General features: G+C 45.4%; 5 protein-coding genes across 5 annotated transcripts; 2 read left to right on the forward strand and 3 right to left on the reverse strand.

Annotated features, from left to right (window-relative positions):
• Positions 1 to 918: 918 nt before the first annotated feature.
• PAAG_00247 (50S ribosomal protein YmL27) lies at positions 919 to 1,563 on the reverse strand (the record flags this gene model as incomplete). The annotated part of the gene is made up of 2 exons (XM_015843956.1): positions 919 to 1,221; positions 1,378 to 1,563. 2 exons carry the CDS (start codon positions 1,561 to 1,563, stop codon positions 919 to 921), a joined length of 489 nt encoding a protein of 162 aa, XP_015700291.1.
• Positions 1,564 to 1,940: 377 nt separating this feature from the next.
• PAAG_00248 (small nucleolar ribonucleoprotein complex subunit Utp14) lies at positions 1,941 to 5,124 on the forward strand (the record flags this gene model as incomplete). The annotated part of the gene is made up of 2 exons (XM_002797663.1): positions 1,941 to 4,790; positions 4,945 to 5,124. The coding sequence occupies 2 exons, from the start codon at positions 1,941 to 1,943 to the stop codon at positions 5,122 to 5,124; spliced, it is 3,030 nt and encodes a 1,009-aa protein (XP_002797709.1).
• Positions 5,125 to 8,193: 3,069 nt separating this feature from the next.
• On the forward strand, positions 8,194 to 11,263 carry PAAG_00249 (endo-1,3(4)-beta-glucanase; the record flags this gene model as incomplete). Its single annotated transcript, XM_015843957.1, has 5 exons — positions 8,194 to 8,358; positions 8,430 to 8,969; positions 9,024 to 10,760; positions 10,821 to 10,882; positions 10,942 to 11,263. 5 exons carry the CDS (start codon positions 8,194 to 8,196, stop codon positions 11,261 to 11,263), a joined length of 2,826 nt encoding a protein of 941 aa, XP_015700292.1.
• Positions 11,264 to 14,245: 2,982 nt separating this feature from the next.
• On the reverse strand, positions 14,246 to 14,778 carry PAAG_00250 (hypothetical protein; the record flags this gene model as incomplete). The annotated part of the gene is made up of 3 exons (XM_002797665.2): positions 14,246 to 14,308; positions 14,385 to 14,452; positions 14,529 to 14,778. The coding sequence occupies 3 exons, from the start codon at positions 14,776 to 14,778 to the stop codon at positions 14,246 to 14,248; spliced, it is 381 nt and encodes a 126-aa protein (XP_002797711.1).
• Positions 14,779 to 17,386: 2,608 nt separating this feature from the next.
• Positions 17,387 to 17,701, reverse strand: PAAG_11076 (hypothetical protein; the record flags this gene model as incomplete). Its single annotated transcript, XM_015846784.1, has 1 exon — positions 17,387 to 17,701. One exon carries the CDS (start codon positions 17,699 to 17,701, stop codon positions 17,387 to 17,389), a length of 315 nt encoding a protein of 104 aa, XP_015703588.1.
• Positions 17,702 to 17,750: the final 49 nt, after the last annotated feature.

Here is a 17,750-nt window from a genome sequence, read left to right on the forward strand (position 1 = left end):
ATTTTGCAAGTAGGCGGGATTTTTTTTTTTTTTTTTTTTTTTTTTTAATTGTCGAAAAATCCCGTTTGTCCAGAGAAATATGATCAAATCGCAGCTGGAAAACGCCGCAGAAGGACGCACTGTAGCGACTACAGGGCTTTGACGAACAGATGTTCCTAGAAACACAAAATGGTGACAGCAAGACGCAAAGAGGAGTCTAAAGTTCAAAAGCATCCTGCACCTCAATTCAGGCACCGCAGTGCAGGAAGATCGTATGAAGATCTGGAAATCTCCAGGAATGATGAATGAGTGGCGTGTTGGGTAATTCGATGTTTGACTCGAGGAAGTTGAGGTTGGCTGGAGCCACTCGCCGTGAGGATTAACTAATTCGCTGGTATCACGTTTAAATATAGCTGTTCCAACTTGCATCAATTGCGGTATCTGAGGTTGAGACTGCAATTTTGAGGATTTTAGACTCATGGGCAGTCTTCCCAGGCTTGAATGCATGTTTTCTTTTTAACTGAAAGTGTTTCTGGGATCAATTGCGTCCACACTACAATTATTAGTTAAATATGATATTATTTCTGGTCCGTTAAGCCTTTTGAATTAACTCAGGCATTCCATGTCATAGCAAAAATACAGCAAAAAATTGCAATATTTGACAGATTCTTGAACATAAAACTATATATCCTTTTTCGCCTGGAACCTCTAATCACAAAACCAACAGAATACGTAGTGTATATTGTACATAAGAAAAAAGGAAAAATGAGAACTTATTCTCCCAAAAAATAAACATGGAGAAACGCAGTTTGGCGATACTCCCCCATATCGTAAGACACCGGCACCGTAGATGCCTCTGAGTAGATCTCCGGGGGCCAACGAAACTCACCCGGTATCGAAAAATAAAATGTTAACGAAAAAGCTGGACCAGCAAGAAAATCAGGGCACTTGATTTCTTGGACTCTTATTGCTACTGTTGTCCGCCGCCGTTGACTCCGTGTCCTTTTCTGAAGTGATTTCAGCTGCTTCTGTCTCTACAGCTGCACCGTCCTCTTCGACAACCTCTCCCTTCCGGTACCGTTCCAGTTGATCAGACTCTAAAACGTTATTCGCATACCAATCGTCGAGGTAGTCCTTTCCATCCATCGCCCGTGGTGCCTCCACCTTCCGCTCACCGATCATTATCGTTTTCGTGTACTGCGTTCTTGTGGGCTCCATTCGTTTCGTAACGAATGGGGTGAGCTGTTATGGGCATTGAGGGTTGTAGGGTCAGTAATCTGGGCGCATAACGCAAAAGAAGAAGAAGGAGAAGAAGAAGAAAAGGAGAAGAGCAGTGAGGAGTGAGGGGAGACGGGAGACGGGAGGTGCCCGCACAAGACATAAAGACATAAAACCGACCTTGAATGTATCCAGTCCCTCTGGAACGACATATGTGCGAACTTTCCGCCAATCGATATAGTAGGTGCCCTTTCTCTTGCCAAAAAATCCAACATTGCCTGTCCGGTTACCCTTGTAATAGCCTCCGTTGACTTGCTTGGTGGTCAACCGCAGCCGCGCATTCAGACATGGTGTGGGTTTAAACATGGTTTCGGAGGAATTGTCGATGAACCATCCAAAGCTACCTAGGTTGAGTGACCAAACGCCAACCTCTTGCCCTCAAAACGTCGTTGTCATGCGGGAAATTGAGGATTTCTTTTGTCCATCGGCTTGGTGGGTGTATATATATGGTTATTCTTGTCTTGTCCTTGGAGATGCTGGACTAGCGCCAATTTGGGTGAACCGAGAAACTTTTTTTTTCTCGGGCGCAGATCGCGGAAATCTTATTTTAAATGTATACGGATAGAATATTTTGATGAAATACAAATAGATTTCACATTGTGAAACAACCCCATATCCTGATGCACTATTTATTTATCTGTGTTCTCTTCCCCTTCCCGTAAAAGGAATTATTTACAACAACTATGGCGGGAAGACAGTCGAACCAACTGCGGTCAAAAGAGCAGCTCCGCCGTCCAAAACGCAAAGGAAAGAAGAAGAAATCTACAAGGGGAGGTCTGGATGCTTTGACTATTGCGGGACAGCAGTATCCCTCGAAGTCGGGAATTCGGAAACAACGCCTGGGCGTAGAAGAAGATGAGGGCTCAAGCCTCAAGAGACGTGGCGGTGCGTCAAGACTTGATGCGGAAGACGACTCCTCCCGGCACCCTTCGAAGCGACGGAGAACGGGCGATAATGATGACGACAGCCAAGATGCAGACTCAAGCGACAATTATGGGAGTGATAGTGAGGGCAATGAGTGGCAGATTGGTCGAGTCGATGAGGACGATGATAGTGACATCGATAGTGACGAAGCGATGGGTGAGAGTGATGAGGAACATTTTGATGGGTTTAGATTTGGTGGGAGTTCCAAACCCAAGCCTAAGTCCAAACCGATACCGAGGAAACGAGGTGGGGAAGATTTTGATTTATCTGAAGGTGATGGGGAATTGGAGGATGATGACGATCTTGGGGAAGAAGCGGTGGATCTTGCTACAGCCTGGGATATGAATGCGGAAGAGTCGGAATTAGACGATAAGGGCAAAGTAAAGAAACTAAAGAGAGATTCTCGCTCTGGGACTGCGGATAAAGGTGATGGCATTGATATTACTGGCAGTGAGCTTGAAGGGGAAGAAGATGACGAGGATGATGATGACGAGGACGAGGACGACGATGACGATGCGAGCGATGCCTCTGGACTATCAATTTCTGATGAGGATGATATAAATGAGCGCGGACTCTCAAAATTACAAAAGTTCGTCAAGGCTATGGAGAGAGAACCAACCCTCGACGGCAAATCGAAAACCAAACAGACTGCTACCACTCAAGGCACCCAACCTACAGAATTTGGCCTCATGCCTACACGGAAACTTACAGTTGCAGATCTAATACCAACCATTTCTGACTCCCGTATGAGAGGGTCGTTAAAACACCTCGATGCCGCTCCTTCAACTAAAAAGAGCAAAACGGGGATAAATGGGAAGCTAGAAGTGCCGCTTGCCAAACGGCAGCAGGATCGTATTGACCGTGCTGCCGCTTACGAAAAGAGCAAGGAGACCCTTAATCGATGGATTGAAACCGTCAAGGCTAATCGAAGAGCTGATCATATTTCTTTCCCGCTACCCGAACCAAACGCCTTACAGAAGTCAACTATTGTTGACACGAAGCCAAGGACGGACCTTGAGAATACTATTCAGAATATCCTCGTGGAGAGCGGCCTAGCGGACGAGCAAGATAAAATGGGAGAAACTCGCATTCAGGAATTTGAAGAATTACAGGCGAAGAAGCTTCCTCTGGAGGAAATACAGGCCCGTCGGGCTGAGCTACGAAAAGCCAGAGAATTGCTTTTCCGTGAGGAGGTTCGAGCTAAGCGGATTAAGAAAATTAAGAGCAAGTCGTACCGTCGTGTTCATCGAAAGGAACGGGAAAAGATGGAACTTCGAGAAAGAGAAGCTCTTCTTGCTGCTGGGGTTGATGTTGACGAGGAGGACCGTGAAAAACTTGACCGACGCAGAGCGGAAGCTCGAATGGGAGCGAAGCACAGGGAAAGCAAATGGGCTAAAAGCCTCAAGCAAACTGGAAGGACGGCCTGGGATGATGAAGCACGGCTCGAAATGGCAGATTTGGCGCGGAGAGAGGAGGAGCTACAGAGCAGAATCCTGGGAAAACGGGTCACTACTGGACAGGAGGAGTATCTACGGTCCTCAAGTGAGGAATCAGAAAGTGAAAGCGACGCGGGCGAGGATGGGTTTGGTTCGGATGCTGAGACGCAACGACTGAAGAAGAAACTCAGTGAGTTGGGTCAAAACAGGAACGACAAGGAAGAAATCACCGGACCACATGCAAGGTTGCTTTCGATTAAATTCATGCGCAATGCGGAAGCTGCAAGGAAGGCTCAGAATGACGCTGAAGTTAAAAAGCTCCGTCGTGAGCTGGATGGCGAGTATTCACAATCTGACACCGAGATGGCTGAAGTGGGCCATCAAAGGTTTGGTCAACAGGCTGCCACCGACAGGTCTGCCGTTACGGCTACCAAAAGGCAAGATTTCGAGGAACCGGATTCCGATACCAACGGCAAGGTTCACGTCGAGGAATCGGATGAAGATGTCGATATCAAGGTTGACAGAAAGCCCGCTCACAAATCTACGGCACGCAACTATCGTTCTTTCGAGACACACTCCGACAAAGCCAACGTGAACACAACAAAAGATGACTTCGAGTCCAACCCGTGGCTCTCACAGCCAAAAAGGAACTCCAGGAAGCAAACCAACTCATTGGACGCTGCAGGTGACATTACGCTGATCACCAACGGCACTGTTGAGAGTGTCACCTCTCCGCTTCCCTCGTCAGAACAATCAATGCGCATCACCGCCTCCAAAAAGAAAACCGCAAACAACTCGCACGGCAATAAAGCTGCTACCACCACCACAACTGCCAACGGCGACAACGATGACGAAAGCGGCGACGACTCTGACGAGGCACGTGTACCCGTACTCCTCAAGAACGCAGATCTTGTCAAGAAGGCATTCGCAGGCGACGAGGTGCTGGCTGATTTCTCCAAGGAGAAACTCGAGACTGTTGAGGAGGAGGGTGACAAGGTCATCGACACTACGCTGCCGGGGTGGGGATCTTGGGCTGGCGCGGGCTTGACGAAACGGGAGAAGAAAGAGGCGAAGGCGAAGCGGTCATTCGTTACGGAGGAGGGCGTTAAGGCCGAGAAGAGGAAGGATGCGAAGTTGGATAGGGTTATTATTAACGAGAAGAGGGTTCGGAAGGTATGTTTTGGAGGTGGATGTTGTCTCTTTGGCATTTTATTTTCCATACATGGTGGCAGCCGGGCAGTTGGTGGCTGTTCTCCTTTTTCTCTTGAGGTTTTCCATGACTTCAATCATATTTTCCATTTAACTAACAACCGTCAAAAATGAATAGAATACCAAATACCTCGCGTCCCAGCTTCCACATCCCTTTGAGTCTAGACAGCAATATGAACGCTCTCTCCGACTGCCTATCGGTCCGGAATGGACGACCAAAGAGACATTCCAGAACGCCACGAAGCCCCGCATCATGCTCAAACAGGGGGTTATCAAGCCACTACAGAAACCTATATAGTGATCGGAGGTGTTTTCTTTTTTTCCTTTTTTTTTGTTTCTTTTCTTTTTCATTCTGTCACCCACCCTGTTCGTATATTTCTTTTGATTCTGGTGATACTTACCGAATCCACCAGGAGAATAGATCCAAAAACTATCTCCTATGTGTAAAGCTTATGGGATTGTTTTTTCTGCATGTATATTCTGTCCAGGGACGCATGGAAAAATTAGAACGGGAAATTTGTTAAAAATACGTGATATATTTAATTTCTGTTACTTTCGCTGGCGTTGTGATGATACCTATGATATTCCTCCCTGCAAACACCCTCCTTTATTAAGTCTATGATATATTCTATTCGAAGGAGTCTGCTGCCATTCATTGCGTGGCGGTATCCACCACTTGACCCAAACCTATGAATCATACACTGGTCCATTGACTTCCTCAGAACAACAAAACATAAATATTCTGGCCTCCTGATGCATGCCATAACTGCAAATTTCTCTGAAAAACGGTCTTCTGGCACAACCATGTAGTACAAACAAAAATACCCAGAGGCGATGCAGAAATATAATGAATATCTTTGTTTTATATTTATATAAAAAAACTTGTTAAATTTTAAATTGTTAAATCAAAGATAAACTTTCAGCTTAACCTTTTTTTAATAAATAAAAATAAACAATTGATATATTTCTCAAATCAAAAATAGACAAGCTGTATAATCATTAGATATAATTAATTCACCACTTAATGAATTCAAGACTATCAAGCTGTAACTAATCTTGTTATAAAAATGTAATTAATTTTATTGAAAGCAAATTGCAAATGTTGACTATCATTAGAAAACTTGAACAATTTTTAAATAATGGTCATCTCAAGCTATACTTTGTAGGTTTTATCTTAGATATTTATTTAATATAGTATCTAACAAACAATCTTGAAAAACATAATATTCTTATCATAATAAAGGGAATATAAAATTGAAAACAATCACTAAAACTAGTAATGTAAATAAAAAATATTTTCTATCTGTTCTAATTTTAATACAAAGATGAATTTGAATAACATTTCTCAGTAAGTTCTAGTTATACTTATACATATGATATTTATGTAAATCTCTAGTTATCAACAACAACAAAAAGAACTTAATCTGATTGTTCTGTCTTAGAGCTATCATAACTGGTGCCACTGAGGCCCCTCAAATTATCAGGGTTAACTATAATGAGTGGGTCCAGATTACATGCTCAAAATCCACCAACCTGATACCGGATAATCCATGATTCTCCATGCAGCATGACTCCATCAGCTGTTCCGTGGTAGTTCAGAGTGATATGACATTCAAGCTGTAAGCGGAAATTCCCGTGTAATTAGAGGATTCCATCCGGTTCTCACTCAAGCACCTGTCAAGGATCTTTGTGTAAAACAGGTCGATCACGTGCAGCAGCTAGTTCATATGACAGACTTCTCAAAAACCTGTGAAGGGGAAGTTCCAACTCTCTGTAAACAAGACAGAAGACCTCACAGAGAGCAGCTGAGAGAGAACAAGGATATCACAAAAGCGCGTGTGCTAACCTGCTCTAAGCTGCTCTGTTATTCAATAACTATAAAACACACAGGATGAAATAGTCCTCAGCATCTCATCTTGGTCAGCAGTTGATGGAAATGTTCAAGGACAAGCACTGGTAAGAGTATGTGGGTGGGTGCCACAGTTTATTCAATAAAAGACGCATCAGCCGATGGAAATGAATTAATTCACCTTATGGAGATGCTGTCTTCTTTCTCCTCACAAGAGCTGCGTGTTGCTCTCAGCCTTGCAGCAAGAAAAATGGAGGGAGGGTAGGGCAAAACGAAGGGTACTTTTTTGCTATATCCCTCATCCACGGGCCTGGCCTTTCCAAGGTGGTTCTTTAGCCGCCCCACAGAGCCACCGCAGATCCGAGCTAAAGGAGATCAGAGGATCTCCAGCAGCGCCAGCACCCGAGGTCACCTAGTTGACGAGACCCACTCTGTATCAGCAGAGGGGTAGCTTGTTCCAACGTCATTCAATACGAAATAAGGAATGTTGTGAATTCTCAGAAGATGACGACGACGGCGGCGGCGACGATATATAAAGGAACATTGATTGTCTGATCTGAACCCTTTTGAGGAACACATCTGATGTTGTCAAATTTGGTTTTGATCGAGCACAAATTTGGATGCTGTGATTTTCCTATCAAGATCCATTCATTATTTATTTATATATTTATTTACTTTTTTGGAAGCTAGCTTTATTTGGTTGTGATTCAGGTAATTATAGACAGTTACTGGATCAAGTGTCTTAGGTGAGCAAGATTCCCTCTGGTTACATTACATCGCACGTCAGTTATTCGAGGAATGTCAATTGTCACTATTAGTTATTACACATCACCCAACACCAGTTATGTTCATTCTCCCGCTGTCCGCTGTCTTTATCTTTGCATCTTCCTTTTCTCTGTGCTAGCTCTTGTTTAACTGATCGTCTCTCTCTCTCCCTTCTTCTTCTTCTTCTTCTTCTTCTTCTTCTTTTTTTTATTTTTTTTATTTTTTTCCCCACCCGCAAAAATGGGCTTGCAATATCCTTTCCCCATTGGACGAGGAGGCATCTCTCCTGCCCCCTTTTTGAGGCTCCTCCCACGTCTAAGTTTCCTATTTCTTCATCTTCGTCTCATGTCGAACAACACACTCTCTTTACTTCTCTTCTCTTCTCGACTCTCTCTCTCTCTCTCTCTCCGTCCTCCTTTCCTTTGATTTCTCCCTCCTTTTGCTTGTTCTCACATTCGTTTCACGCTCCTTTTGTTTGGTGTCGGGCCCTCTCAAAGGGCTTCAGCCCTCCGCCAGTTACTTGCAGTGGCTAGAGAGGTTTTCCTTTCTCCTGCATCCTGTTGTCTCTAGCCTACACTGTTGTAGCGCTCCATGATAACAATTTCCTTCTCCTGCTCCTCTTGCTCATTGTTTCTTTCGCCATCGACAGTGGCCGTCTCTCATTTTCCTACCCGCTCCTAAGCGCAACTGGTTTGCGGCGTTGATTAGCACCATCAGCAGATGGTATTCTCTACGTCAATATGGCTTGTAGCCATGTTGCTGATGGCCATGCAGTGCCTACCTGGAGTCCGAGCTTTTCGTTGTCATTCAGGTTTCAATTGTCCGTGCGATAATGTGGACGTTGACATCCCTTCCTTTTCTCTCGTGACTCAGTTTCCACCAACTGGTGTACAGCCGCAAGTTACTAGAACTCCAGGGGTATGTAGTCTGTTATATACAAATGTCCTGCCAAAAGACACCTAAGGGATTTTATTAACAGGAATCCCCAGGTATATCACACTGAATTAGAGAAAGACGTTCGCGATAGCATGCAACCATTTCCAACAGGCATCTCCTACGTCGTATTTGATGATCATATTGGGTTACCTCACCCAGAATATCCGCACCTAGATATTGTCCCTTCTAAGGTTCTTTATTCCAACTCCGCTTGTTATTACAAAGGCAACTGGTGCCCTGGCCTTCCGCACGTGGAAGAAAATCGAATTTCTAGTTGGCTCCTTGACCAAAGCACTAGATCCCCAACTAAATTCGCTACAGCGACTTCATCAAAGGTTCGATCCGGATCACCTTATCACAGTTCACTATATCTGGCACCCAGTTCAACGTCAAGAAGCCCTCCAAGAGGAACTGCTATTGTCCACCCTTCTGGAACAGCGGGGCATTCGCAAACTTCCGAAATATCAACTAATATTCCCCATCCCACTCCAACCAGTATGTCTCACCAAGATATATTCGAACCAATCGACAAAGGTCCAATCCCATCCAATATCAATTCAAGATCTGACCATCCTGTACAAAAGGATCATATTGTAAGTTCTTAGTCTTGTTCTAAACTTGGATTGTATTCTCACATCAATTTGCAGTCGGATACTCCTGGCCCAATATCTACAAACAAGTTTTACGCAAACTTCTTTCTTGGCTCCCAGACCGGCTATGCGTTCGTCCATCCATACGCAGTGGGATGGGCCAAAGGGACAGGGAATGCAAAAAGCTATGGTGTCCTCATATCTCATATAGAATCCCATCAACTGGCGTTTGGTCCAAAGAGCCAGTCAATTCCTGGCAATCCAGTTCAGTTCTATATCAATCCCATTGGGATTCAGTCGATGATTTTGTCTGCATCTGAACTTGGTACTTCCACTGTCTTGACTGTTTCAAAAGCCAATGCATTTTCCGCGGACATTATTCTCCGTCCCAATCGCGGTTCAAATTCTACCATTATATTCCCTTTAGTTCAAGGCATGGGGTATGTAACCGGTCTATACATGAGTCTACAGCCGGCGATACAGTCCAGTGTGTTTTTCCGAAAGCTCGAATCTGTAGCCTCTCCCAAGCCAGGCATATACAAATACAGAGTCACCCTGGAAGACAACACCCATTGGTTGATTTATGTGACACCCACAGGAAACGGAGGTAATCCAAACCTCGTGCTGGTATCAAATACCCTCATCAGTGGTCCGACTGGGTTTAGTGGCATTATCCAGGTTGCTAAAAACCCTAATGGCTCAGCAGGGGAGGCAATTTACGATCGGACGACCGGTGTTTATCCCACAGAGGCCCATATATCAGGGTCTGTCGTGGCTCATCAAGCGATGGGGACTTATAAATTGACTTGGCAGAAGGCCGGGAAGAATGTTAACAGCACCCCACTGCTAATGTTCGCATTGCCTCACCATGTTCAGTCTTTCGACACTCACACCCAGCACATGAAGACAGACATGTTTCTTCGAACAACAACAAAAGGGAATGCAACTGCCTGTGTGGGAAATTCATGGACCATGGTGGAAAAGAATCTTCCTGTTAACATCGGATTTGGCCCTTGGAATCCAAACACCGGAACAGAAGCTACTCTCTCCAATGCCACGAAGCAAAGGATTAGACATGTGGCGCCAAGCGAGCTCTCCCAAGATATCAGTCGGCAAACAAATCTCAATAGCATGTACTTTAGCGGGAAAGCACTCAATAAGTTTGCGATGTTGGTGTACACCGTTTATGAGTTAGTTAAGGATGCCAGCTTGTCGGAATCTGCTTTCAGCTCACTGAAAAGTGCTTTCGCAAGGTTTGTTGATAATAGGCAAATCTTTCCACTTGTTTACGATACTGTTTGGAAGGGCGTTGTCTCATCGGGAACCTATGTGACTGGGGATCCGGGGCTTGACTTTGGCAACACTTTCTACAACGACCACCATTTCCACTACGGGTATTTTATTCTTGCTGCAGCTATCATTGGATATCTTGATCCATCCTGGGTGGTTGCGAATAAGGGTTGGGTTAATACCCTTGTTCGCGACGCCGGGAATTCGGTCTCAAATGATGATTATTTCCCCTTTTCCAGGGCGTTTGACTGGTATAGCGGCCACTCCTGGGCTAAAGGATTGTTTGAGTCCTTCGATAGTAAAGATGAGGAATCTTCATCGGAGGATGCCATGTTCGCATACGCCATCAAGATGTGGGGAAAGGTCATCAAGGACCGAAGCATGGAAGCTCGAGGCAATATGATGCTCGCAATTCTTTCGCGAAGCTTCAACAACTACGTCTTGATGAAATCTGACAACGTTAACCAGCCGAGTAATTTCATCGCCAACAAAGTCACTGGAATAGTTAGTAGCAGCACACCCTTTCCATCTCACCATTTTCTATTTGGTGCTGACACTCCACAGCTGTTTGAAAATAAGGCTGACCATACGACCTATTTTGGTACCAACCTCGAATACATTCAAGGGTGAGGAAGATAATCGACCGGCAGCTTTAAATTGGGGCTGTAGCACTGACTTTATTTAGTATTCACATGCTTCCTCTGATCCCTTCCTCTCCCTATATCCGTGGAAAGGGATTTGTGAGTGAGGAGTGGAATGCGATGTTCGCGGAGAACGCCTCTACGCCTGCGAGCGGGGTTCAAGGAGGCTGGCAAGGGATATTGTATGCTAATTTGGCCATTATCGATCCGAACGCGTCCTGGAATTTCTTCAACAAAGAACCCTTTGACCTGTCGAAGATCGATGGGGGGGCTACGCGGACGTGGTATCTGGCCTTCGCTGCAGGTAGGTTTTACCCCATGGTTATCCCCAAACGAACGTCTCGGTCGTTCTTTCGAGATATGTAACTAATGCCGATAACCTAGGTTTGGGTGGCGGCCCTAGATGATGACTTGATGGCGAGAGCCCTGGTTGCAGATTGGGACCCGGTGCTCATAGTTATACTCAACACGCCCATGCCACGGGGGTGTGGTAGTTTTTTGACATGGACTTTCATTGGTAGATAATATATAGATATTAATTATTTTTATTCCGTTGCATGATCTTCTGGGTTTTACACTCTCTATACAGCGCTGTAGAGTCGTTCATTTGGCTTGTTTGCGGAGAAATTACGTTCACGTGATTCCCCCAGTAGTTGACTGTATAGACGCTGTCCGCAAATAAAGAAGCCAGTTACAACTTCATTCTCTCTACTATTCTATTGCTGTTTCAAATAGTCTATTTCTGCTTCTTTACTGCTGCTTGATGTGCTTCATTTTCCATCCCATCTGGTGTAACACCACTATGGCTGAGCTTTCTCACCAGGATTGCGATATCAAATCATCGCGGCGCATCCATTAAGTGACTCCCTAGAACGTCCACAAGGTCTAATTCGGGAGGCAGAGTGCATGTACGATGTCTCAGCTGATCCTCAGGATGAAAAATCTGCCAAGAGGCAATCACCCTCCCCCCATTTTATCATTATTTGCCCTTGGTAAACCACAACTAAGTATGGATGAGTTGGTGCATGAGCGGGGTGGGTATAGCTGCACCCCAATCAAACCTCCATCCAAAAACCCCAAGACACGTTATCAATGCCAGTTGATCCTCCCTTTAGATATAACCCTATATCCACAGGTCTTATGTAGAAAGATGATTTTGTTGTATTTTATTTTACTTTTCTACTCAGGATTTTGACAGCTGGTAAATTTACATTTTACGGGATGACTGGGACGGCGCAATAGTCGATAATGGATTCTTGTTGATTCAGTGGCAGCAAGGAGGTCTGTATACATTTGCTTTCTCTGAGGTTGAAGTGTTGCCATAGAGGTCTTCAGTGTGCATATGTATTCAATTGCCCCAGTTCGTCTCAGCGATATCCCTCATAATAGATAAATAGTTATACATAAAAGGGTCTCGTTTACTCATATAGTGCATTCGTATAACTGGTTCTTCTGGTTGGTTCTGGGTAAACAGAGCAAACGCGAAGCCAAGAAAATGGAAGAGACCTCGCGCTTTGGGTGCATAAGTTGAATATCTCGCTCTCCGAGAGATCTACATGGGAGAGAGGGTTTCAGGGCCATGGTATACGTGGTTTTTAAAGTGGTTTACCGTATCAGGATACATATCAGTCCCTGGTGTTGGATGTTGTCGTGCGGAACTTGTGGAAATGTATGTATATATATATATATATATATATATATGTATATATAACTATCAACCAGCTAACTCCGAATAAACAGTTACATCTATATCGCTATTTCTATCTTGACCCACCACCCACCCCCATTGTCACCCAAATCCGCTCCGTACAGAAATTAAACAACACCTGCAGACACATCCTCCAGGCGTAGGATGCCTGCCCAACCACTTCAATCGTTGCAGCGCCGGCAATTGCGACACCGCGGGATGCGATGGCGTCGCTGAGGAGTAGGGCCGCTTTACACCCGTTTCAGATGACTCATCACCCACCAACGCTGTGGAGCGACTCTAAAAGGACACGCCTCGGCAACTCGAGCTTCGTAGGAGATGACGCAAGCTCGCGAGCGCTTTATTTGTTTATTTAGCAAGGGCATTTCCTCTTCTTCTTCTTCTTCTTCTTCTTCCTCTTCCTTTCCTCTTCCTTTTCTTTTCTTTTATTCTTTCCTAGGGGCTTCTGGGAAAATGATACGCCGGTGTGTCGGAAGGGAGAATATGGGGGAACAAACGAGCGGATTTCGAACTTCCGTCTGGATCGATGGTGTGCCTGCGAATTTGAAGATAGTGTCAAAAAAAAAGATAAAGCTGGGTGGGGATGGATGTCAGGACTACTTCGGGACTCCGTGCTGATCACGCTCATTCAACACCAAATTATGTCAAAGAGGTCTACGGCTTTCGGTTTCTTCGGGTCTTTAAAGAAGAAAAATATAAGAGTTGGGTGGTTCCACGACCCTTGGCTCTGTTTACTTCATGGATATTTATACGACAGTGTGTGGTTATGAAGACAATGGGTTGGAGGCCGCGCGCCAGGATATCCTACCTGCGAACTGGATGCATGGATTATTATTACGCACCGGATGGTCTTGTTGTGCTGTGTGGGACTATTGATGCGATTTTCCGACGGTTGATTATCTTGTCATCTATATGGGTTGGCGGTATTCAGATGACCTGGGCACATGTGAAAGGAAAAGAATCAAAGGTTGGGATACAGCTGTGTTGACATGTTTCGCGAATTCCCTGGTGTGGTCGAACCCGGTGGCATGAATGCGGAGCTACAGATGGACGACGAAGGAGTTGTGCTGGGGAGAAAAAAACTTTAAACAAGGGAGCTGAGCTCGACGGGATTCGATTGAATACCGGCGGTATCGGAAAGAGTTTATGAGGATAAATGTGGTTATGGGGTGATTCAGAACTTGACAGAGGCATCTATCGTTGCTACGCTGCGAAAGTTTGGACTTGACTTGTCGGAAGCATCATGCATGCTTGGGAGCGATTTATTCTCATTGTCTATCGGATACTGACAGGATGGTTGGATAAGACAGCTGAGGAAGAAAAATGAAAGAAAATCTCCCAAAAGGAAGTAATAGAAAGGGTGAAAGTTAGAAGGAGTGAAGTCGCCGGGGAACCAAAAATCAAAGACAAAAGACAGATCTTTCGACCCTGATACAGAACCCAACGGCGAAAATTAAACAATAAATTATTCAGCAGCTGATCACAAACCTAGAGAAAGTGCAGGTGCAAAAGGAATTAAACTAAAAACTGGCTCTGCTGACATCAGATCGATAATACCCGAATCAAGTGGCGGGGGCCTCCCATCCTCGACACATAATTCATCTTGCATAGGCCCTGCAAAAGAGCGATTTGAAGTTCTCTCAAAGGTTGATGTTGATGTTGATTGGCATGTTGAAGTCGATGTCACCCATGCAAACTTGGGACTATATTGAGTTTACTCATGTCAGCTGCGCTGTTGGAATTCAAGGGGAGTCGGAGGAGGTGGATTTGGCGACTTACCCCGAAGTTGTTATTGCAGCAGATAACGGTCTGGTCGCAGCTGACATTGGACTTCACGCAGTTGTGCGCTGTAAAAGGGTTGATATCATGGTTAGAACCTTCATTTCAAATTGCGTTTCAAGGGTGAAAAAGATTGCGACTTACATCCATCCTCAGTGCTGCAGCAGAATGGAGTGCCAGTGGAGCATTGGTTTGATTGTTGGACGGGAGCCGAGGAGGGGGGGGGGCAAAGGCCTGGGATGTTTGGCAGCTTCAACCCTCTGGCAGCGAGGACAGCCTCGATCTCGAGCATAGCATCTTCAGGGATAGGCTCAGGGTCGGGTGTGGGAATGGCAATCGACTGCGAGAGCAGCATGAGGAGAGAAAGGAAGATGGAGGATGAGATGAACTTCATTTTTGCGGTGGAAATTACTTTATTTCTTCCCAAGTAAAAGGAGCAAAGCGAGTGGATGTGGAAGAAATTTGCAGTTGTGGAGAGCTGTGGCGGGAGAGATGGGAATGGATGAATGGATTTTTCTGGCGGCAGGTAGGTTCAATATGTACCAAGCCTTTTCTCCCTTTTTTCCTTTTGCACACTCATCACTTGCTCTCACTGCCCCCCTGAGGTGGAGGCAGCAATCTTGAATTTTGACTATGAGTTGGCACCAGCACCAGGGCATCTCGTGTTGAGGAGCTAAAAATAAGTCGAATATAGAGAACAAGATTATTTGCTGTCCGGACCTAAGCTTGTGCCTACTTTTTGAGACATAAGGGCATCTTCTATTGGTGCGCAGAAAGGCAGAGAAGGAGCCCAAAAAGTTAAAACTCCCTTGGTTATGGGGGGTATTGGGTGGTGGAGAGTTTCTTTTTCCTTTTTCTTTGAGGGCAGCAATACGAACACTCCACGATCTGCAGTGAAAAGAGCACCCGGCCCGAATCTAGCTGGCCCACGTGAAAATTGACCAGGCCGAAGATATGATGCACCATATTAACACAGCTGCATTTAGAATTTCTTTTCAGCTCATTTTGCAGGTCCTTATTTGCTGTATCTATGAACTTGTTTATGGTCTAGCAGGGAAGTCGACCAAGTTGCGGTTCACTTTTTGCCAGTCCAGCGCATCTGGTGGAGACATCTCACTCGGCCAGGCCTTCCACCAGCAGAATTTCTTAGTGGCAGCCTTATGCACTCTTTTTGCACCGAGCTGAACAAGCTGTGAGATCATTTGTGATAGACGGACCCCAGACTTTTTGAGTTGCGGGGAGTTTCCCGACTATTGCTTTATGAATCTCGCCTAAGCATCCTGTTCCTGGCTTTCGAGTCGTAAACCCTGATGGTCCAAAGTTTATTGTGGCACTGTGCCCAGTTGGTCAGGAGTTAAACAATATGGAGGCTTGTGCTTATTACAGGCTTTCATTGATGGGGGGTGTTGGCCTGGGCCTTATGCTCGCTATACGAGGTACCGATGCATCCGCCATTTTCTGATTGGCTCCCAGAGATTTTGTTGAGGCTCGCCAAAACGGTCAGCTTTATTGACACCCGGCGTAACAACCAAGCTTGCCGGGTAAAATTTTTATATTGCTCGAACTGCTAGTGACATCCCGACTAACTTAGCCCAATCATCAGAGACGGACCGTTAATATTTTCTCAAGAATTTTTTAAAGACTAATTATACTTATCGTGCGGGCTCAAGTATGAAAGGATTGTGGGTACTTTACATGTATCGTAAGGAGAACAGCGATTTGTTTCTCTGGACAGAAGGCGACCCTTTTGGATACATCAATATGATAGATTACCGGTCCCGAAGATGCTCTTTTCATATCCTTCTCACATGGCATCCACGATATGATGCTGTCAGAAGCGGATCTGAGACATTGATTTGTTGAAAAAGGACAAAAAATAAAAAAGAAAAAAAAAGAAAAAAAGAACTTTGGGAGAGATATACTTGCATGCGCTGTCATATGGCTTAGTGGGCGTTTGGAGAATCGGCTTGAACCATGGGCCAATGTCAACCTCGAGATCCTGCTCTATATCTTTCCCGTTTGGACATATCAGTTCTTGTTCATTGTGATTTACCGCCACCAAATCCTTCATGCTCGCAGCTGATTTGTGAATCTTAGCGAGGATGCAGGAGCGCCAAAGGCACAGCTTATGGGCAGATGCCGGGATTGAGGCTCAAATTTTCTTTCTTTTTTGAGGGGCATCTGGTGAAAATCGAAAAGCATACCCCTTCTCCTATATGACCTATTGGGCCTATGGGGCCTTTAAGCTAATCAGGTTTGGGCTAGCATACTCAGCTGTGATGAATACCCGTCAGCCAAGCTCAGGTTTTTCGGCCCTGATTTCAAAGTCTATCGACCACACCACTTCATCTGCCCTGCCTACGAGCAAGGCTGGGCTAGCAGCCACGGTGAAAGCATATACTTGCAGCGGTCTGGATGCAACATGATTTGCTGGTTGGCTATTTTCCTTGAGATCCTGTGTCAGTTTGATACGAGTCTTTCGATTTGCCCAGGCCAAAACCCAGCTCGGTTTTAAAAATAACAACGTTCATTCTTCACAACTTTAACGCCTTCGACTCACAGGAATGGTCAAGTGTTAGCCCATTCATGTGAACGAAAAGGAGCAGGAACTTTCAGTAGGGGTAAACTGAGATTGGAGGCTCCCATTTCGCTTGTCCGGGAACGCCAGCATGTCAGCCACGAGACATCAACGTGTAAGGCACCGTTTGTTTGGCACGATGAAATATGCCATGGCTTTTTTTTTTTTGGGTTTCGGCGAAGTGAAGCTCCATCGCTTTGACGGCAGGAAGCTGGGGCGCGAGGGACAAGAGACCGTCACTTCAAGCGAAGAAGATTTCTTCAATAGAGGTTTGGAAAACCCCAGGGGAAGGCCATCCAGGAAATGCATAAATAGGACCTTGATTCCCGCCGAAATGTCAACTTTTTTTTCTTCCCTCATCATCAACAAGCATCAGTACAATCTTCTAATACTCACTCTTCTAATCTAATCTCAAAACTTTCGTTTAAGAATTCTTCTTAATCAACCCCCAAAAACCATCAAAATGCAGCTCTCCAACATCGTCGCCGTTGTCGCTCTCCTCGCCACCACTGCTGTCGCCAGCCGCTCTCCTCCCCGCCCACAGCGCCCATCCCGCCCAGTTGCTCCTGTCTTCCAGAGCATCCAGTGCTCCTCCGGCAGCCCCTTCTGCTGTGCTCCCGAGAGCACCCTCGGCACCACTTGCACTGCCATGTCCGGCAGCTCCGTCCAGTGCAACAGCCTCATTGTCTGCTGCAACAACAATGGCAGCGGTGTAAGTATTGCCAGAAGCAACAATCATTTCCCAACTTGGATAGACTAGTATCTAATCAGATAATCTTTCCAATATA

Source organism: Paracoccidioides lutzii (assembly GCF_000150705.2).
Source record: "Paracoccidioides lutzii Pb01 unplaced genomic scaffold supercont2.1, whole genome shotgun sequence".
Classification (NCBI taxonomy): domain Eukaryota; kingdom Fungi; phylum Ascomycota; class Eurotiomycetes; order Onygenales; family Ajellomycetaceae; genus Paracoccidioides; species Paracoccidioides lutzii.